At 42.9% G+C, this 23,123-nt stretch overlaps 1 protein-coding gene across 2 annotated transcripts in view; it reads left to right on the top strand.

Annotated features, from left to right (window-relative positions):
- LOC133537885 (activin receptor type-1-like) overlaps positions 1 to 23,123 on the top strand; it is a 106,981-nt gene that overhangs the window by 65,798 nt on the left and 18,060 nt on the right. For both annotated transcript variants that reach the window (XM_061879007.1, XM_061879006.1), the window contains exons 6-9: positions 1,964 to 2,169; positions 13,780 to 13,879; positions 17,895 to 18,041; positions 22,734 to 23,009. In XM_061879007.1, coding sequence (XP_061734991.1) covers positions 1,964 to 2,169; positions 13,780 to 13,879; positions 17,895 to 18,041; positions 22,734 to 23,009 — 729 coding nt within the window. The remainder of the gene's footprint in view (positions 1 to 1,963; positions 2,170 to 13,779; positions 13,880 to 17,894; positions 18,042 to 22,733; positions 23,010 to 23,123) is intronic.

Genomic DNA, 23,123 nt, shown 5'->3' with positions numbered 1-23,123 from the left:
TGCCGCTTCTTTTCTTTCTCCTATGTCCCCCCCTCCCTTGTGGAGGGGGTCCGGTCCGATGACCATGGATGAAGTACTGACTGTCCAGAGTCGAGAGCCAGGATGGACCGCTCGCCTGTATCGGTTGGGGACATCTCTACGCTGCTGATCCGCTTGAGATGGTTTCCTGTGGACGGGACTCTCACTGCTGTCTTGGAGCCACTATGGATTGAACTTTCACAGTATCATGTTAGACCCGCTCGACATCCATTGCTTTCGGTCCCCTAGAGGGGGGGGGTTGCCCACATCTGAGGTCCTCTCCAAGGTTTCTCATAGTCAGCATTGTCACTGGCGTCCCACTGGATGTGAATTCTCCCTGCCCACTGGGTGTGAGTTTTCCTTGCCCTTTTGTGGGTTCTTCCGAGGATGTTGTAGTCGTAATGATTTGTGCAGTCCTTTGAGACATTTGTGATTTGGGGCTATATAAATAAACATTGATTGATTGATTGATTGATGTAAGTTGGGGGAATGGGATCTTCGTCTGTCATGAAGGCAGAGCTGAGTGGCCTTTCCCGTTTAATGTTTGGAAAGTGAATGGTGGTCAGTTCTCTTGAATGTGGAGATCAGTTGTGTGAGTAGCTGTGTTCTACAAGCCCCCCCCTAACCCTTTGGTGGTTTTCCCCAGAAAGAATGCTGCAGACCCGTGTATGTAGTGGACCTTTCACATGTGTGGTGGCACACAGAGGGAGCATACAAAGCACTTTTCTTTCTTGCATATATCATGCTGAACATTCACGTCATTCTGCAAAATGAGTGATTTCAAAGCTCATACTACTCGTACTAATATGATCCAGTTTAAAAAAAGTGTTTGAACTCAAAGTTTTTACCAAGTACAAAAAAGAAGAATCCTGCTAAACATTTTTAACCTTGTTGAAAATAAATTATTTAGTCATTCATTTTAGACCCAGTGGGATCCGTATTACAGAATCATCTCATTATGTGAATCATAACTTACTTAACTATTTATTTATCAGACCTGTTGTATTAATCTAAATTGTGTTACAAATTGAGAACAGGAAGTGAACAAATCTGTTAGTGTTTGCTATGAAGTGGAACTAGGTAGGATTTAACCCTTGTGTGGTGTTCGGGTCTGTGGGACCCGTTGAAATTTTTTTATCAAAAGAAAAATGATACAAATTAACTTTTCAAACTGAGACTCCCTGACTTTGGCTCATTTTCTGTGAAGAACATATCAGAATACATATTTAATGACCACACACATTTCTGTTACATATAAGATGTCCGGGTCCATTGGACCGGGGGCTAATAGAAGTGTGGAGATTGATGTCCTGTGTACTACACACTAGGCCTAGACAGGAGAAGAACAGGGTGTAGGTACACAGAACATCAGATAGTCAAATGTGCGAGAAAATGAGAGCAGAGAGTGTTGACAAACAATGTTGCAAAAACACAAAAGAAGAATCTCTGTGGGATGCAGAAACTGGCAGAGAAATTTTCCGTGCAACGTTCAGTTTGTGCATTGAGACACTAGTGATTTAGGGCTATATAAGTAAACATTGATTGATTGATTGATATTGTTACTCAGCCAGCGTTTGTGGGCCTGATGGACCCGTTGCATTTTGTGGTTTTAAGGCCTCCCAATCAAACCCTTTTTTGTTAAAATACTGAACAGATGTTTATTGGGATAAGGTATGCATCTGTTCAGTATTTAACATAAAAGTGTTTGATTGTAAGGCATTAAAAGCCACAAAATGCAACAGGTCCATCAAACCCAAAAACGCTGGCTGAGTAACAACAATATGAACATTACACGAGGGTTAATAAGCTTTTAAGTCTTCCTACCCCTTTTTGACCATGTTGTAATGATAAAATGGAAATGTTTATCGTCTTGTAACTGAATGCATGTTTGAAATAAACTCAAACAACAACATATATCTTGTCATGTGACTGTTCCCCTTTACAGCCGACGAGCTCTCCAACTACAGTGGGACCATGCTGGCTGTTGTCATCGTGGCGCCCATACTTGTCCTTGTAGTCCTCTCGGCTATCGCCATCCTGGTGTTCAGACGCATTCATCACAACCAGATGGAGAGACTGACCTCTCGGGATGCTGAATACGGAACCATTGACGGTCTTATTGCATCCAACGTTGGAGAGAGCACATTGGCGGTGAGATCATACCTTCTTTTGTAGCACTTTTTTGTCAGTAGTCATCCAAGAGATGTGTTTTGGCTCTTTACTATGTCAGAAACTTCACCATTTCATTAATGGATGACCGGTATCAAAATGGGCAGCATAAATCCTTAAACAGGATTAACGAGGAACATTTGCATCACATTGTGTTTGTAACACTACTGCTTTATCTGGGTAAAAACAACAATGACAGTTTTGGTGCCGTTCTAGCAAAGACAAGCGTATGTGCGAGTTTATGTAAAATGTTAGAGCTCAGGACTGCTATTGGTGTGTTGAGGTCAGCAATAAAGTTTAAAAAGAGCGCCAGACTCTGTTTGGATGCTACAATAACATATGCTGCATCCTCTTACCTGACTGTAAAGGAGGAGAGTTAATAGTAAATCACACTTCTATGAAAATCGTACCTATGATTGTCACACGCACACTAGGTGTAGCGAAATTATTCTCTGCATTTGACCCGTCACCCTCGATCAACCCCCTGGGAGGTGAGGGGAGCAGTGGGCTGTTTTTGATACTCTTGACCTTGTAAATACCTCTCACAGTTATCGAATGCATTTTAAATTCACTTTTAAATATTAATAAACAATTACAGGCATGGGCTTCACGGTGGCAGAGGGGTTAGTGCGTCTGCCTCACAATACGAAGGTCCTGCAGTCCTGGGTTCAAATCCAGGCTCGGGATCTTTCTGTGTGGAGTTTGCATGTTCTCCCCGTGAATGCGTGGGTTCCCTCCGGGTACTCCGGCTTCCTCCCACTTCCAAAGACATGCACCTGGGGATAGGTTGATTGGCAACACTAAATTGGCCCTAGTGTGTGAATGTGAGTGTGAATGTTGTCTGTCTATCTGTGTTGGCCCTGCGATGAGGTGGCGACTTGTCCAGGGTGTACCCCGCCTTCCGACCCCGACCCCGAACGGGAATAAGCGGCAGAAAATGGATGGAATTACAGGCATAACACATCAGGGATAGGAAGTGGAAAAAAAACGGTTCTCAGTGTATCAATTCCTTGAAATTGTTTGCCAATTTTTAAACGATTCTCTTAATGATACCATTGATAGGAATGACGTCATTAAAGCTCTAAATTTACATTTTACAAGAAAAGATAGCAACAGAGCTACTTGTAATAATTGCAAGATTGATATTTCAACCCAGGTGGATTGGCAACACTAAATGGGCCCTAGTGGGTGAATGTCGTCTGTCTATCTGTGTTGGCCCTGCGATGAGTTGGCGACTTGTCCAGGGTGTACGCCACCTTCCGCCCGATTGTAGCTGAGACAGGCACCAGCGACCCCAAAGGGAATAAGCGGTAGAAAATGTATGGGTGGATGGATATTTCAACAAGAGTTGGACATACGAGCATTATGCTGAAACATTTGTACATACAGCATGCAATAACTACAGGGTTTCCCGCAGCACTTTGTTGTTAAGGCGGCCGCATTAACAAAGAACCACCACCTAAACTAAAGTCTTAACAAGCTGCTCCGCTTAGTTCTGCCTCTGCCTCTGTCAGTACGTCTCTGCAGCACCCAGCATTGTCAATCAACCAATCAGCAGTGCGTATTCAGAGCCCATGTAACAGCCAATCAGCAGTGCGTATTCAGAGCGCATTGAGTCAGTGCTCCTGCGGTGTGGTGAACAGATAGGTGTTTAGGAAGTGAGCATAGGCAGCGGACTCTCCCCAAATTATAGTATACACATCCCAGTCAACTACTAGTAACATCACTATAAACCCATTGATGTTCTAGAAACATAAGCAGCAGCTCAGCTCGCTCACAGTCCTTGAGGTGAAGGCTAATTAGCTTTTAGCGTAACGTTAGCTCACTGTGCAGTGTGTGTATGTGTGTATGTGTCTGAGAGAAGGACAAGCATTATTGACATACAGTTAACAAATAAGTTATTTCACTTTATCTTTTTCTGTGTTGATTGAGCTGTGTTGAAGCAGCAAAAAAGGACATTATGTTAAATGAAGAGATTCCTGAAGCTGTCTATAATAGTTGATATAATAATGTAAGTGCATCACAAAGCCTACATGAACTCCATGGTGTTCAGGGATGAATAGTCTCTCTTATTGCTATTGTACTATTTTTTCAGCTATAGTTACATTATCCATTAGTAATGTAGCAGTCTAGTTTTGAATGGCAAGGTCCCTGCTATCACATGTTGATAAAAATATAACGTTTACATCAGGGGTGCCCATTACGTCGATCGCGAGCTACCAGTCGACCGCGGGGGGTGTGTCAGTCGATCTCCAGCCAGGCTTTTTAAAAAAATAGACCTAAAAATTAGTGATCATCAATCTTCACCAAGACGTCACTTAAATGACATTCACGGTACCGGAGGGTCTTGTGAGATGACGCTGGCTGCTGCAAGATCATTATTATTAAAATATGACCGAGAGGAAGGCGAGAAACACTTTTTATTTCAACAGACTCTCGCGCCGTACCTTCCGTCAAAACTCTAAAGGCAGACTGCACATTTCCTATCTTCACAATAAAAGCCCTGCTTCATGCTGCCTGCGCTAACTAAATACAGAGTCTCGGAAAACTGGCGTGCACAAGCGATCCCTCAGAAAGCTGGCGTGCACATCACTTGTGCACGCCAGCTTTCCGAGACTCTTATTTTGTTAGCGCAGGCAGCATGAAGCAGGGCTTTTATTGTGAAGATAGGAAATGTGCAGTCGGCCTTTAGAGTTTTGACGGAAGGGACGGCGCGAAAGTCTGTTGAAATAAAAAGTGTTTCTCGCCTTCATCTCTGTCATTTTTTCATAATAATGAACTGGCAGCAGCCAGCGTCATCTCACAAGACCCTCGGGTGCCGTGAATGTCAATCAAGCAAGCTACGGAATTTGCCGCCAATGTTTTTCTTGTAAAGTGTATGGAAGCTGGATGAATTAGATGCCAAAAACCAACCACTTTTATGTGGTATTGTACAGAAAGGACAACTTTTTTTCTCCTCCATTTGAAAATGTGGGCGTTATCATCATTACTGTCTGATTCCAATCAATGCAAGTCATCAGAATCAGGTAATACACCAACTTATATTCTTGTCTTTGTGAAAGAAAGACATCTATATGTGTTACACATGCTTGTATTATCATTAAACACATTTAACTTGTTTACAAAAATGTCTCTTTCATAAATAAATAAATATAAATGATATATATAAATGAGGTAGATCCCCTCGAATTGGTCAATTGAAAAGTAGCTCACCTGCAGAATAAGTGTGGGCACCCCTGGATTACATAATAAAAATTAACTACAGGCTTCCCAAATGCTGTAATGAATTAAGGATGAAAAGTTGAGCTCATGTCACCATGTGGCCCCACTTTTAACTCTTTTTTTCAAACTTTTATTGCAAACGCTTACTTACAGAAGGTCATTAATTGAACTTATTAAGTCATTATTTTGACTTAGTAAGTCATTATTTTGACTTAGTAAATTAGTAAGTCAAAACATTGACTTACTAAGTCATAATAATGACATACTTAGTATCTCTGGTAACTAGGACTGTTTTGTGTTTTGTTTTTACTTTACGGAAAAAATATCGATATATATATATAATATATCGGCATTCAGCATATGGAGCGGAAAACACAACCAAAAATTGTAGGGATCCTCACGCGACGAAACCGGCCTACGTCAGCACAGTCTGTAGTCTATTTGCCCCCCCAGGCTGGGGTGGCAGCGATGAGATGGAGACGTGATGGCGACATCCTTACACCCACCCAGGAGAGACACCACCTTAACTAACACATTTTCTTGGGGTAAACACTGAACTATAAACCAAAGTCACATTTTTGAACTTCGTCAATCTCATACCATCAGCAGTAATGCGAGCGCGTCATCTGCCATGAATACAAGTACTCATTAACACAGCCTTTCATGTTAACGCTATTATACGTTAAATTTAAATGAATGCCTTCTCATTTAGACGAGCAAGACGAGAGACAGATTCTGACTGGCTCCGAGGCGGGGAGTAAGTACTAGCTCCAGTACACGCCCACCACCCGGCGCAGGCTTCTACTTTCACCTCACACACAAGTGAAGTGAATTATATTTATATAGCGCTTTTCTCTAGTGACTCAAAGCGCTTTACATAGTGAAAGCCAATATCTAAGTTACATTTAAACCAGTGTGGGTGGCACTGGGAGCAGGTGGGTAAAGTGTCTTGCCCAAGGACACAACGGCAGTGACTAGGATGGCGGAAGCGGGAATCGAACCTGCAACCCTCAAGTTGCTGGCACGGCCGCTCTAACAAGCGAGCTATGCCGCCCCAAGATAAGCGAGCAGTGGCTAAGTTTGTGGTCAAAAGCTTGAACCAATTTGCCACAGTGCTCCTGATTTTCAAGAGGTGAATGTTCCATTGTGGTCGGAGAAAAGTTGCATGTCCTGCAACCACATTTTTACTCAGTCTTTTCCATTATGCAGGTGAAACTAAAATGAGAGTTTCACCTAAAAGTCCAATAATGTCAGCAATTCAACTTCGAATGTGAAATTAATAGGTAATATTTACTCATGCAAAGTGATCAGCACAGTTTTTGTAGACTCCACATTTTCTGAGATTTTAAGCTGTTGGCCATGATCATCAAAATGATTTCAACAATATCTTGAGTTGCACGTTATGTACAATGACAATGATGATGATTTCCCCTCGTAAATCTAAACAAACCATTCTAATAGTGTGAGTTTCACCAGTATACTTTTTCAGGAGATGACAAAAGATTTTTAAAAGTGATACTAAATGTTTTTCTTGCGTGAGTTTCACGTATATATTTATTTTGTTAAACTCTACGGAAGAAATTGATTTCTGATATTTATTTTCAGAAGTCAATCAATCAATCAATGTTTATTTATATAGCCCCAAATCACAAATGTCTCAAAGGACTGCACAAACCATTACGACTACAACATCCTCGGAAGAACCCACAAAAGGGCAAGGAAAACTCACACCCAGTGGGCAGGGAGAATTCACATCCAGTGGGACGCCAGTGACAATGCTGACTATGAGAAACCTTGGAGAGGACCTCAGATGTGGGCAACCCCCCCCCTCTAGGGGACCGAAAGCAATGGATGTCGAGCGGGTCTAACATGATACTGTGAAAGTTCAATCCATAGTGGCTCCAACACAGCCGCGAGAGTTCAGTTCAAGTGGATCCAAGACAGCAGCGAGAGTCCCGTCCACAGGAAACCATCTCAAGCGGATCAGCAGCGTAGAGATGTCCCCAACCGATACAGGCGAGCGGTCCATCCTGGGTCCCGACGAGCGGTCCATCCTGGGTCTCGACTCTGGACAGCCAGTACTTCATCCATGGTCATCGGACCGGACCCCCTCCACAAGGGAGGGGGGGACATAGGAGAAAGAAAAGAAGCGGCAGATCAACTGGTCTAAAAAGGAGGTCTATTTAAAGGCTAGAGTATAGAGATGAGTTTTAAGGTGAGACTTAAATGCTTCTACTGAGGTAGCATCTCGAACTTTAGCGATATTACGGAGATGAAAGAAGGCCGTTTTAGTAACGCTTTTAATGTGTGACTCAAAGGAGAGAGTTTGGTGTTTAATGTGTGACTCAAAGGAGAGAGTTGGGTCGAAGATAGTACCCAGATTTTTTACAGAGTCACCTTGTTTTATTATTTGGTTGTCAAATGTTAAAGTTGTATTATTAAATACAGGTCGGTGTCTAGCAGGACCGATAATCAGCATTTCCGTTTTTTTGGCAATAAGTTGCAAAAAGTTAGCGGACATCCATTGTTTAATTTCATTAAGACACGCTTCCAACTGACTACAGTCCGGCGTGTTGGTCAGCTTTAGGGGCAAGTATTTTATTTTCTATGCCTCTTAAAATTTCACTGCTGGCTTTTTAAAGTCATGTTATCTCTAAACTAAACATTGATGCTAGTCCACCTTTTTGTTCTCATTTTTTCCCCAAGTAAGAATTCATAAGAGAACTGTTAGGGAACCAAATCGTTAAGCAGAATCTAAAGTGGATTAAGACCCAGAAAAATCTTAACAAATCCCATCCCTATGACAAAGTACTGGAAATTGTATTTAACTGTACTGTACCTAATACATTATTGAGTGAGACATTGCGCTGTAGCTTGTTCTTTCCCCTGCAAATAGTGCTATCTAACCACTTTCTAGTTAGATCTTGTCCGCTTGAGCAAATATATACTTTCCTAAAAATGGTTTCGGAAATGTTTTTTCTTTTTAGGAGACACATTTATACAGTACATTTAAAAAAACACTGATGAAGCAGTCTTTTAAATCCCTACAAATCACAGCTTCTATACTGTGTGTTTTGTTGACTAGCATTTCTATTCAATTTAACAAACAGTTTCATAAACTGTCGGAGGATGCCTAGTGGGATACAGTGAGGTCGCCTACAGTAGGGCATTTCTTTGTTATTGTAGTAATTTGCTGTGATTGCATTTTTATTGTATTTTGTCCCTAAGAAAGCCAATTAAGAATATCTTGTTTTTATATTCACACATGTATGATTGCATATTTACTGTATTTTTCGGATTATAAATCGCTCCGGAGTATACGTCGCACCGGCCGAAAATACATATATAAGAAGGAAAAAAACATATACGTCGCACTGGAGTACAAGTCAAATTTTGGGGGGAAATTTATTTGATAAAATCCAACACCAAGAATAAACATTTGAAAGGCAATTTAAAATAAATAAAGAATAGTGAACAGGTCGATTAAGTGTACGTTATATGAGGCATAAATAACCAACTGAGAAGGTGCCTGCTATGTTAACGTAACATATTATGGTAAGAGTCATTCAAATAACTATAACATATAAAACATGCTATACGTTTATCAAACAATCTGTCACTCCTAATCAATAAATCCGATGAAATCTTCTTCTTCGATATCGCTTCTAAACATGCGCCGCTTCCTCTTGTCGTTTTCTGCTGCATATTTCCCTACGTCCAGCTCGTAATCTGCAGTACATGATTCCCTTTTTGGTCAATTTTTTGTTCAGCCCTTCTCAGTTTTTATAAGTTATCGCCAACGTTGAAATCCGTCCGTCATCCGTCATCTTCCACTTATCCGAGGTCGGGTCGCGGGGGCAACAGCCTAAGCAGGGAAACCCAGACTTCCCTCTCCCCAGCCACTTCGTCTAGCTCTTCCCGGGGGATCCCGAGGCGTTCCCAGGCCAGCCGGGAGACATAGTCTTCCCAACGTGTCCTGGGTCTTCCCCGTGGCCTCCTACCGGTTGGACGTGCCCTAAACACCTCCCTAGGGAGGCGTTCGGGTGGCATCCTGACCAGATGCCCGAACCACCTCCTCTCCATGTGAAGGAGCAGCGGCTTTACTTTGAGTTCCTCCCGGATGGCAGAGCTTCTCACCCTATCTCTAAGGGAGAGCAGGAAACTCATTTGGGCCGCTTGTACCCGTGATCTTATCCTTTCGGTCATGACCCAAAGCTCATGACCATAGGTGAGGATGGGAACGTAGATCGACCGGTAAATTGAGAGCTTTGCCTTCCGGCTCAGCTCCTTCTTCACCACGACGGATAAATACGGCGTCCGCATTACTGAAGACGCCGCACCGATCCGCCTGTCGATCTCACGATCCACTCTTCCCTCACTCGTGAACAGCAGATCGAACGTTGAAATGATCCGGCAGTAGCATATAGCATATAGCAGTTAGCATCCCATGACCCACAATGCACTTCTGCCATGAGCCTCCCCTGCCGAATCCTTATTGGTTGACGTGTGTGTGTGACGATTGCTGACATTTTCTTCGTCTCTTCCGCGAATGAGATAAATAATATTAATATTTTACGGTAATGTGTTAATTTCACACATAAATCGCTCCGGAGTAAATGTCGCACCCCCGGCCAAACTGAAAAAACCTGGAAGTTATAATCCGAAAAATACGGTAATCAGAAAGCAGCAATTGTAAGCCCTAAATTCAATTACCTACATTAGCAACATGTTTTGCAGCATTTGGAAATGTAATAGCAGACTCGGCTGTCTTGTGTTTGTGTATTTTTGGTTCAGATTTCAGACTCTTTTTTTCATGTTAGTCTTTCATAAAAGGCCCTTTTTAAAGTGAGGCCGAGAGCTTGTTTTGCTTCTCAGGGTCATTTTTTCTGTCTGTGAGTGGAATGTCTTCACTTGGCCAGATTGTGAGCTTCTGCACAGTGGAGTTTATGTTTTGAGGTTTCACTTAAACGGATCCAGAGTTTAGGTGGAGTCGCGCGGTCACACAGGCCAGCACATTCACTGGCCGACTTACTCTGTAATCTCGAAGAGCAGTGGCCGGGGCCTTTACAAAATAAACTCTGACGTCCATTTTGTAAGCGTACTTTGTATATTTCGCTTTCTGGAGTTTAAACCACACACACCCACATGATCCTACTGATATTGAATACAGTACACTTTGACCAATGAGAGCATTTTTTGTCTTTAAACAGTCTGATGCAGTGAAACTGTTCATTCTGGCTCAACTATTTGACCTCAAAATGTTTGGCCCTGAATCGTCCCAATCTAGAGCCACAAAATGTTTATTTGAGAATCATAAAACTGTTTTTGGCAGTGTTAAAGGGGACCATTATCACAATTCCAAAAGGGTTAAAAACAATAAAAATCAGTTCCCAGTGGCCTGTTGTATTTTTGGATTTTTTTTTCAAAATTTTACCGGTCCCCGAATATCCCTAAAAAAAGCTATAAAGTGCTTGATTTTCGCTATTTGCGATGTGACTATCCATTTCCCTGTGACGTCACACAGTGCTGCCAATGTAAACAAACAACGGCGAATACCACAGCAAGATATAGCGACATTAGCTCGGATTCAGACTCGGATTTCAGCGACTTAAGCGATTTAACAGATTACGCATGTATTGAAACGGATGGTTGGAGTATGAAAGTATTGAAGAAGAAACTGAAGCTATTGAGCGAATAGCTATTGACGCTATTCATAGCCATAGCATGGCCGAATAGCTGCGTTAGCATCGCCGGTAAAATGTGCGGACCAAACGATCGAGACTTTCGCATCTCGTGACACTGGAGCAACTTAAATCCTTCGATTGGTAAGTGTTTGTTTCGCATTAAATGTGGGTGGAAGTAAACGTAATATAGTTGCAAATGCATCTGCAGGTTATCCATACATCTCTGTGCCATGTCTGCTTTAGCACCGCCGGTAAATAGCATGTTAGCATCGATTAGCGTAGCATGTTAGCATCGATTAGCTGGCAGTCAACATCAACAAAACTCACCTTTGTTATTTTGTTGACTTTATAGTTGCAAATGCATCTGCAGGTTATCCATACATCTCTGTGCCATGTCTGCTTTAGCACCGCCGGTAAATAGCATGTTAGCATCGATTAGCGTAGCATGTTAGCATTGATTAGCTGGCAGTCACGCCGCGACCAAATATGTCTGATTAGCACATAAGTCAACATCAACAAAACTCACCTTTGTGATTTAGTTGACTTTATCGTTGCAAATGCATCTGCAGGTTATCCATACATCTCTGTGCCATGTCTGTCATGTCATCGCCAGTAAAATGTGGAGACACTTGGGCACATTCAATGAGGGTCTGGCGGCAGACACTTTCGCATCTTCGGGCCAGTGGTGCAACTTGAATCCCTCCCTATTAGTGTTGTTACACCCTCCGACAACACACCAACGAGGCATGATGTCTCCAAAGTTCCAAAAAATAGTCGAAAAAACGGAAAATAACAGAGCTGAGACCCGGCGTTTGTAATGTGTTGAAAATGAAAATGGCGGGTGTATTACCTCGGAGACGTCACGTTCTGACGTCATCACAAAAAGAGCGATGAACAGAAAGGCGTTTAATTCGCCAAAATTCACCCATTTAGAGTTCGGAAATCGGTTAAAAAAATATATGGTCTTTTTTTCTGCACCATCAAGGTATATATTGAGGCTTGCGTGGGTCTGGTGATAATGTTCCCCTTTAAACAAAAGCTTTACAGGCTGTGTGACAGATGTAACAAGAAGTCTGATTTAATACAATCTTATTTCAGAAGTATGTAAGCTTTTAGATGCTTCCGCCTTACCTCTCTTGAATGTCTGCACTCTCTGCAGTTGGGTAAACAAACCCTCTCGACCCCTACATATGGAAATATAGTATGTGTGTCTACTCATTTGTCAGCTCCGTGGCTGATATGTTTGCATGTTGATTCACAGTCTTGTAAATGGGCAACATTTCAAAACCCATTTCACTCACAACAAACAATTATCATTTATAGGCCATAAACCCCTCCCCCTGACAGTCCCCGTTGTCCGTCAGACACCTCATCCATAATAAATCTGTTTATATGAGGCGTCACCCTTCCATGTTGTGTTGGACCTCCCCTTCCCACTTCACTGGTTTTGGGTTTCTTGGCTGTCGACTCAGCACTGTCATCCAGTGTTGGCACTGAGTATTGCATGTTTTGTCGTTGAGTTAAAAAAAATGGTTAACGTAGTTGTGCCTGTTTAGGGGTTTGTCCCTAGGACAAGTATATATTCTGAAGAAGCAACAATACTTGGATTGCATTCATTTTTTATTTTTATTTTTTTTCCTCCAAGATGGCGCTGCTGTGCTCTGTGCTCTTGTGTCATCCTTTTGTGTTTCCCTCTTGTTTTCATGTCTTATTATATTTTCTTGCCTTTTGGTCCGGGACCCTTTGGGACTGTGTGACAAGGGGTGGCACTTTTGTGACCTCTGTGGTGCTTTTTTTGTGGACTTCTGGAGCCTTTTGGCCATGGAGACCAGCTGCTGGGTGTCTGCCACACCGGAGTGTGTTTGGAGGGACTGGAGGAGATGCGGATGAGGGGACAGGACTGCGGAGCTAGCACTGAGCGCCGGGACGGAGAGGCTTCGCGGTGTCTTGACTGGGTGAGCAGGTGTCGGACACCTCAGTCACCTTGGACGTATCCTCGCTCATCCATGCGGACTGGACACTGGCCGAGAGTGGAGTCTGCTGTCTTGGTTGCTTTGTTGGGTCTGCTCCTATCTCTGGCCATGCTCCCTCCACCCCAGCGGACAATAGCGTGGAACACCGCAGAGGCCACCACAGTGGATATGTTTATTTTACTTTTTTATTCATAGCTGTATGTAGAAGTGTCTGCTTTTATCTGCTGCTTTAATGTCTTTGATGTCCTCTGTGTTCTTTGATGTTTGATGTTTCCCTCTTACACACATGTAAGAGTGATGTGTTCTATGGCTAGGAGTTGTTTTTTTTTCCTTTGCCTCAGTCTGCACCCCATCTCCAGGGCCCAGGCTAAGACCGATTTTTTTATTTTATTTTAATCTTCTATTTCTTTCTCCCATTACCCCCCTTGTTTACCTGTATCTCATCTTTTCTGTAAGGGGCGCTGGAAGCCAGCAGACCCATCAGCGATCCTGTTCTGTCTCCCTGAAATGTTTGTCTGATCTTGAATGGGATTGTGCTGAAAATTTTAATTTTCCTGAAGGTACTCTCCTGACGGAATAAATAAAGTACTATCTATATATCTATCTATGTGGTTTAGACAGTAGCGGGTGTTCTGTCTCCAAACACAAGACTTGCTTTCTTCCAACATGCTTTAAACTTAACCCTTTAACGTGATATGCTTTGTTTTTCTTAGGATTTGCTGGATCATTCCTGCACCTCAGGAAGTGGCTCCGGACTCCCATTCCTTGTTCAGAGGACTGTTGCTCGACAAATCACTCTCAACGAGTGCGTGGGTGAGTGTCCACTTGAAGCCCTGTTTTGTTATTGACATTAGCCCTGTGTAAGAATATGCGGCTCATTCATTTTAATGAGACCTTTGTGTCAGCACAGTTGGGGGTTGACACACAAAAAAATCTCACAAGTGTTGAAAAATCAATACTGAATATGCATTTTCCCTTACAGCACTGCGGCACGTACACTAATTGCTGTTTACTTTTCTCCAAAAGTTCAGATCTCAACTTGGTGTCTGGTTAAAAAAAAAACTTTACAATGCAACTTTTGCTTTCTCTATTACCTTCTTTTATAACGCACTATGTGAACCCTTCACAAACATAGCCATTACACGAAGGTCAGTGGTGTTAACTGTTGGCGTGAAAAAGATATTTGAGTTGCAAAACAGGCCAGTATTGGAGCAACCGTGGTGAAAAGGAGCTACAAATCATCTGCAACTGTTGTAGAAATAGGACTCCCCAGAGCCATGAAAGCTCTGAGCGAGCCATGAAAGCCAAATATTTTAAAATGTAATTTCCGTGAGAGCCATATGATATTTTTTTAACACTGAATACAACTAAATGCGTGCATTTTTAAGACCGACATATTTAGAGTATAATAAGTCTCTTGTTCTTTTTAATAACATTGTTATTCTAAAGCTAACCAATATTGAATATAATACTTCTTACCATTAATGCCACTTCTTGAACAGGTGTGGTAGAAAACGGATGGGTGGATTAAAATGCGTGAGAATATTTTATATTTTGAACGTTATTTTTTACACTGTGATTACCAGTGGAATTATTGCTTATCGTGTTAAACCAGGGGTGCCCACACTTTTTCTGCAGGCGAGCTACTTTTCAATGGACCAACTCGAGGGGATCTACCTCATTTATATATATCATTTTTATTTATTTATTTATGAAAGAGACATTTTTGTAAACAAGTTAAGTGTGTTTAATGATAATACAAGCATGTGTAACACATATAGATGTCTTTCTTTCACAAAGACAAGAATATAAGTTGGTGTATTACCTGATTCTGATGACTTGCATTGATTGGAATCAGACAGTAATGATGATAACGCCCACATTTTCAAATGGAGGAGAAAAAAAGTTGTCCTTTCTGTACAATACCACATGAAAGTGGTTGGTTTTTGGCATCTAATTCATCCAGCTTCCATACACTTTACAAGAAAAACATTGGCGGCAAATTCCGTAGCTTGCTTGATTGACATTCACGGCACCCGAGGGTCTTGTGAGATGACGCTGGCTGCTGCCAGTTCATTATTATGAAAAAATGACAGAGAGGAAGGCGAGAAACACTTTTTATTTCAACAGACTTTCGCGCCGTCCCTTCCGTCAAAACTCTAAAGGCCGACTGCACATTTCCTATCTTCACAATAAAAGCCCTGCTTCATGCTGCCTGCGCTAACAAAATAAGAGTCTCGGAAAGCTGGCGTGCACAAGTGATGTGCACGCCAGCTTTCTGAGGGATCGCTTGTGCACGCCAGTTTTCCGAGACTCTGTATTTAGTTAGCGCAGGCAGCATGAAGCAGGGCTTTTATTGTGAAGATAGGAAATGTGCAGTCGGCCTTTAGAGTTTTGACGGAAGGTACGGCGCGAGAGTCTGTTGAAATAAAAAGTGTTTCTCGCCTTCCTCTCGGTCATATTTTCATAATAATGATCTTGCAGCAGCCAGCGTCATCTCACAAGACCCTCCGGTACCGTGAATGTCATTTAAGTGACGTCTTGGTGAAGATTGATGATCACTCATTTTTAGGTCTATTTTTTTTAAAAGCCTGGCTGGAGATCTACTGACACCCCCCGCGGTCGACTGGTAGTTCGCGATCGACGTAATGGGCACCCCTGTGTTAAACAATGTCAGCTAAGATTTATCTGAGAGCCGGATGCAGTCATCAAAAGAGCCACATCTGGCTCTAGAGCCATAGGTTCCCTACCCCTGCCCCAGAGTCTGTGGTCTCTTGTGCACTTGTGAACGTCTGACAGTAAACACATCGGCATTGCTCAGCAGGGTTCAAAGTAGGGCTGGGCGATATGGCCTTTTTTTATCATCTTGATATTTTTAAGCCATGTCACGATACACTATATCTATCTCGATATTTTGCCTTACCCTTGAATGACCCTTTGATGCATAAAATCACAGCAGTATGATGATTCTATGTGTCTACATCAAAACGTTCTTGTTCATACTGCATTAAACTTTCATGCAGAGAGGGAAATCACAACTAAGTCAATATTAAACAGTGGCACAAACATTCATATCATTTCAAAACAAAAAGTGCAAGATTGTCAGAGACATTTTAAAACAAGCTATGAGTGCACCTTTGTGCATGATGTCACTAAGATGACGTATCAAAACAACACTGCACTTTTTGTACAGAACGCCACTACAATAGTTTAAAACAAATAAAGTGCACTTTTTTGCATGATGTCACACAAGATATTTCAGAAACTGTCAAATAAAAATGAGCTGCTTAATAGGAAATAAAATCGCTACGTGGTCGGTTACTGTGAACGCTATCTCCTTATGATGTTCACTAATTTTTTCATACGGTGTTGATGTGGTAATGGTTGCCTCGGCATTTTGTTGGTGTGGCACCGAATGAAGATGTTGACATGTAGAGTACGCACTCTTCATTCTCTAGCAGAGCAGGTGACTTTACAAATGATGTTACATATTAGCAGTAATGCTACTTTTTGTAGCAACACTTTTGCCCCACTCTTGACAAACTGCGGCTGTCTGTTCGACATCTTCCCGCTTGAAGCCAAACCACCGCCAGACGATGGACCCTCTGCTGTTTTTCTTGGGAATTAATTCTTCCTTAATTTGTTACCAGATTCGCACCTTTTTTCTCTCGTATTACCACTCGCACCACAGCTAACGTTACCCGTGCTGTTACCTCTCTGCTCTTCGAGAGGGCGTACACGCATGTGACGTATGTAAGAAGGTGCGCTTGCTGTCTGTGAGAAGGAGAGACAACAAAGAGTGGGAAGAGTCTGTAGTGTAATGCCAGCAGTTAAAAGCAACTGCGTGAGAACGTATACTCGAATATCACGATATAGTCATTTTCTATATCGCACAGAGACATCGAGTATATCGATACATCGCCCAGCTCTAGTTCAAAGGACTATATTAATTGAAAGCGACTCATCTCTCGACATGTCTCGTACCAATAAAACACAATATATTTCTTCTACTATTTTGTCTATGCTCAGCCTGCACAAATTAAAACTATTGACGTGATTGTACATGACGTTTGTTGCGCCCCCTCTGTTTTTTTTTATTTATTTTTCATACAGATATCCTCTAAGTTGAATAATCATTAGACACATGCTCAATGACTTATGGGCTGTTAGTTGTCTGCTGTTTTTCAACTATCCATCCATCCGTCCATTTCCTACCGCTTGTCCTTCTCCGGGTGGCGGGGGTCCTAGCAGCACTCGGGCGGAAGGCGGGCTGCACCCTGGACAAGTCGCCACCTCATCGCAGGGCCAACACAGATAGACAAAAAACATTTACACACTACGGCCAATTTAGGGTTGCCAATCACTCTATCCCTATGTCCAATCTTGCTCAAATTTAAATTTTAGCAAGCTGGGATAGGCTCCAGCACTCCTGCTGCAGCCTAAACGGTAAAAAATGGATGGATGTGGTTGCAGTCCCCTCAAGGTTTCTATTAAATTTCGTGGCGATTTGGCCAAACACCTTAAAGTTACAGTGGGTGTTTTAGCATTGAGCAGAAAAAAGTACAGGCATTAGTGCATGTATACAAATTATAAATACCTTTTTCAGTGCTTTGCCAAATTTTAACCCTTTTCATGTGCAGCGTTACCCCGGAAGGGACAAGCGGTAGAAAATGGATGGATGAATCAGATCCATTAGCATTATTGTCAACAATAATAAGCTTTGATGATAACTCTTACTGACTTTGACCTTTTTGATGTATATTTTTATAAATTTTTACCCTGAAGTCAATACTTACAATACAACCTTTTTGAATGTTTCTTCATTTAGGTAAGGGCCGTTACGGCGAAGTGTGGCGAGGCCAATGGCAGGGAGAGAGTGTTGCCGTCAAAATCTTCTCCTCTAGAGACGAGAAGTCCTGGTTCCGAGAAACTGAGATCTACAACACGGTACTACTGCGACACGAGAACATCCTGGGTAAGTAGAACATAGCAAGGAAAGCCAGCCTAAAAACATCCTGAGGTACTTTTTGGGATATTTTGTTGCTCAGTAAGGTAACCAATACATAGATCTCAATCAATCAATCAATGTTTATTTATATAGCCCCAAATCACAAATGTCTCAAAGGACTGCACAAATCATTACGACTACAACATCCTCGGAAGAACCCACAAAAGGGCAAGGAAAACTCACACCCAGTGGGCAGGGAGAATTCACTTCCAGTGGGACGCCAGTGACAATGCTGACTATGAGAAACCTTGGAGAGGACCTCAGATGTGGGCAACCCCCCCCCCTCTAGGGGACCGAAAGCAATGGATGTCGAGCGGGTCTAACATGATACTGTGAAAGTTCAATCCATAGTGGCTCCAACACAGCAGTGAGAGTCCCTTCCACAGGAAACCATCTCAAGCGGATCAGCAGCGTAGAGATGTCCCCAACCGATACAGGCGAGCGGTCCATCCTGGGTCCCGACGAGCGGTCCATCCTGGGTCTCGACTCTGGACAGTCAGTACTTCATCCATGGTCATCGGACCGGACCCCCTCCACAAGGGAGGGGGGGACATAGGAGAAAGAAAAGAAGCGGCAGATCAACTGGTCTAAAAAGGAGGTCTATTTAAAGGCTAGAGTATACAGATGAGTTTTAAGATGAGACTTAAATGCTTCTACTAGATCTAGATCTCAGCCTGACTTACCTCTGCAAACCACAATTACCATAACAAACATACTGGTAAATGAATAACGTTTTCATGGTGTCAAACTTAAAGTGAGCGTTATTGTCTTTGAAAAGACCGATTGTGTTTAGATAAGTGTTTTTCAACCTTTTATGAGGCAATAGACTCCCTTTTTAGACCAGTTGATTTGCCGTTTCTTTTCTTTTTCTTCTATGTCCCACTCTCCCTTGTGGAGGGGGTCCGGTCCGATCCGGTGGCCATGTACTGCTTGCCAGTGTATCGGCTGGGGACATCTCTGCGCTGCTGATCCGCCTCCGCTTGGGATGGTTTCCTGCTGGCTCCGCTGTGAACGGGACTCTCGCTGCTGTGTTGGATCCGCTTTGGACTGGACTCTCGCGACTGTGTTGGATCTATTATGGATCGAACTTTCACAGTATCATGTTAGACCCGCTCGACATCCATTGCTTTCCTCCTCTCCAAGGTTCTCATAGTCATTATTGTCACCGACGTCCCACTGGGTGTGAGTTTTTCTTGCCCTTATGTGGGCCTACCGAGGATGTCGTGGTGGTTTGTGCAGCCCTTTGAGACACTAGTGATTTAGGGCTGTATAAGTAAACATTGATTGATTGATTGAAGACACATTTTTTTCCATTTAAAAATACGGAGGCACCCCACCAGCAGAAAACGTTAAAAAAAATGAAACTCCACAAGGTCCTCATGCCTCATTTTGAGTTTTTTGGTGTTTACCTGTGTGTAGTGTTTTAGTTTTTGTCTTGCGCTGTTATTTTGGTGTATTCCTGTACTTCTGTCCAAAGGCAAAACCTAGTAACTCACGTCTAGCTGATTTTGAGAAAACAAAGGAAAACCAATCTATCTTGATGCTGTCTTACAAAGATCTACAAAGTCCTCAAACGTATAGATGTTTTCTTGAGCTTTCATTTTCTTGCCGATTGAGCCATGGATTGAATCTGCTCTCATGAACGTGTGCCCTTTCTCCAGATATTTGATCACAATCTCGGGTGGGCCCCATTCTGCGTTTGCACATTGGGCAAGAGCCGTGTACAGCGTCCAGTTTTTATTTCGACCTCCACAGTTATCTGCCCAAAAGAGTATGCAAGGGGAAGAATCAAGAACAATACATTTAATGAAGGTGCTTGCAACGTCCTGGGCCAATCTTCCAAATATCCCCTGGTGCCATAATATCACATAATCAGGTTGACCGTCGGCCCCCATTCGTGCAAATGTCTCATTAAAGACAATAAGGCGACTGACAAAGAAGCTCCGATTGGTCCCTTGAGATACTAGGTTTTTCTGTTGTATCTACGCAGTTATGTGGTAGTTGCTAGGTCCCGCCATGCGCGTAACAGCTTACTTACGGAACAAATTACAATATCGCATACACTAATGTAAAGCATATCACCTAGGAACTCCAAAATTATTATCAGCTCAGTTTTGACCAAAATTGAGTTACTGGGTTTTGCCTTTGGACGGGAGTGTAGCAGTTTCATGTCTTCCTTTGAGCGCTGTTCCCCGCACCTGCTTTGTGTTAGCACGCAAGGCTATTTAAGTTGTTGCTCTCCTTCTTTGTGTGGACATTGTTGCAAGCCATGTAATGTACGGATGTACTTTGTGGACGCCGTCTGTGCTCCACACGCAAGTTTTTGCTGTCGTCCAGCATTCCGTTTCTGTTTACTTTGTAGCCAGTTCAGTTTTTCTGTCGTTTTGCATAGCCATCCCTATGCTTCATGGCCTTTTCCTTTCCCTTTCGGTTTAAACATACCTTTTTACCTTCACCCTGCCTCCCGCTGTGGTCTGCATATCGGGATCCCAACAAACCATCCACGTCTCACCCGCCACATTCTGACTTTTACAAAGAAAATAACTACCTGCTGCCACCTACTGACATGGAGTATTGCGTGGTTACCCTGCCGAGCTCTGCACAGCACAGACACTAAAGAAAGGCACAATATTTGCAGATTAAAATTATTGATGTGCATTGTTTTCCTGTGTAGTGTTTTAGTTCTTGTCTTGCGCTGTTATTTTGGTGTTTTCCTGTAGCAGTTTCATGTCTTCCTTTGAGCGCTGTTCCCCGCACCTGCTTTGTGTTAGCACGCAAGGCTATTTAAGTTGTTGCTCTCCTTCTTTGTGTGGACATTGTTGCAAGCCATGTAATGTACGGATGTACTTTGTGGACGCCGTCTCTGCTCCACACACAAGTTTTTGCTGTCGTCCAGAATTCCGTTTCTGTTTACTTTGTAGCCAGCTCAGCTTTACTGTCTTGCATAGCCATCCTTATGCTTCTTGGCCTTTTCCTTTCTCTTTCGGTTTAAACATACCTTTTTACCTTCACCCTGCCTCCCGCTGTGGTCTGCATATCGGGATCCCAACAAACCATCCACGTCTCACCCGCCACATTCTGACTTTTACAAAGCAATTAACTACCCGCTGCCACCTACTGACATGGAGTATTACGTGGTTACCCTGCCGAGCTCTGCACAGCACAGACACTAAAGAAAGGCACAATATTTGCAGATTATAATTGTTGATTTGCATTGTTTTCCTGTGTAGTGTTTTAGTTCTTGTCTTGCGCTGTTATTTTGGTGTTTTCCTGTAGCAGTTTCATGTCTTCCTTTGAGCGCTGTTCCCCGCACCTGCTTTGTGTTAGCACGCAAGGCTATTTAAGTTGTTGCTCTCCTTCTTTGTGTGGACATTGTTGCAAGCCATGTAATGTACGGATGCACTTTGTGGACGCCGTCTCTGCTCCACACACAAGTTTTTGCTGTCCTCCAGCATTTCGTTTCTGTTTACTTTGTAGCCAGTTCAGCTTTACTGTCGTTTTGCATAGCCATCCCTATGCTTCATGGCCTTTTCCTTTCCCTTGTGTTCCTTTTCGGTTTAAACATACCTTTTTACCTTCACCCTGCCTCCCGCTGTGGTCTGCATATCGGGATCCCAACAAACCATCCACGTCTCACCCGCCACATTCTGACTTTTACAAAGCAATTAACTACCCGCTGCCACCCACTGACATGGAGTATTGCGTGGTTACCCTGCCGAGCTCTGCACAGCACAGACACTAAAGAAAGGCACAATATTTGCAGATTATAATTATTGATGTGCATTGTTTTCCTGTGTAGTGTTTTAGTTCTTGTCTTGCGCTGTTATTTTGGTGTTTTCCTGTAGCAGTTTCATGTCTTCCTTTGAGCGCTGTTCCCCGCACCTGCTTTGTGTTAGCACGCAAGGCTATTTAAGTTGTTGCTCTCCTTCTTTGTGTGGACATTGTTGCAAGCCATGTAATGTACGGATGTACTTTGTGGACGCCGTCTCTGCTCCACACGCAAGTTTTTGCTGTCGTCCAGCATTCCGTTTCTGTTTACTTTGTAGCCAGTTCAGCTTTACTGTCGTTTTGCATAGCCATCCCTATGCTTCATGGCCTTTTCCTTTCCCTTTCGGTTTAAACATACCTTTTTACCTTCACCCTGCCTCCCGCTGTGGTCTGCATATCGGGATCCCAACAAACCATACACGTCTCACCCGCCACATTCTGACTTTTACAAAGCAATTAACTACCCGCTGCCACCTACTGACATGGAGTATTGCGTGGTTACCCTGCCGAGCTCTGCACAGCACAGACACTAAAGAACGGCACATTATTTGCCGGTTATAATTATTAATTTGCAAAAAAAATATTTTTTGGGCCAATTAGGTGAAATTGCATAATTTCCCACGGCGCACCAGACAATATCTCACGGCTCACTAGTGTGGTTGAAAAACACTCATGAAGATTGTGCCAGTGTACCGTCTGTTTTGAGAAAATGTTAATACCTATAATCTTCATGTTAAAACTTGGAAGACTTTATTCCATGCACTTATTCATAAAAGGTTGAGTAATTTGATTACTGCATTTTTTCCCGAGCATGTCTGCTTGATTTGAGCACCAAAACAGGCTTTGTTTTGGCTACAATAATTGCATTTTGTCTACTCCTCACCTCCTCAGGCTTCATCGCCTCCGACATGACCTCCCGGAACTCCAGCACGCAGTTATGGCTGATCACACACTACCACGAGATAGGCTCCCTGTACGACTACCTTCAGCTTAGCACCCTGGATGCGTACAGCTGCCTCCGCATGGCGCTGTCCATTGCCAGCGGCCTGGCTCATCTTCACGTGGAAATCTTCGGCACTCAGGGCAAGCCGGCCATCGCCCACCGGGACCTCAAGAGCAAAAACATACTGGTTAAAAAGAACGGGCAGTGTTGCATCGCTGACCTCGGTAAGAATACTAACAAGTCTGAAATGAGGGGTTTTAACTCTCAGGAGCTGAAGGCTTAATAATAGGATTTTATTTTATTTATTGCGTGTAGCAAAGAAAACAAATCTAATATTG

This window comes from Nerophis ophidion, linkage group LG19 (genome assembly GCF_033978795.1).
Source record: "Nerophis ophidion isolate RoL-2023_Sa linkage group LG19, RoL_Noph_v1.0, whole genome shotgun sequence".
NCBI lineage: Eukaryota > Metazoa > Chordata > Actinopteri > Syngnathiformes > Syngnathidae > Nerophis > Nerophis ophidion.
Note: the sequence above shows the minus strand (reverse complement) of the source record. Positions and strands in the feature narration are given on the sequence as shown.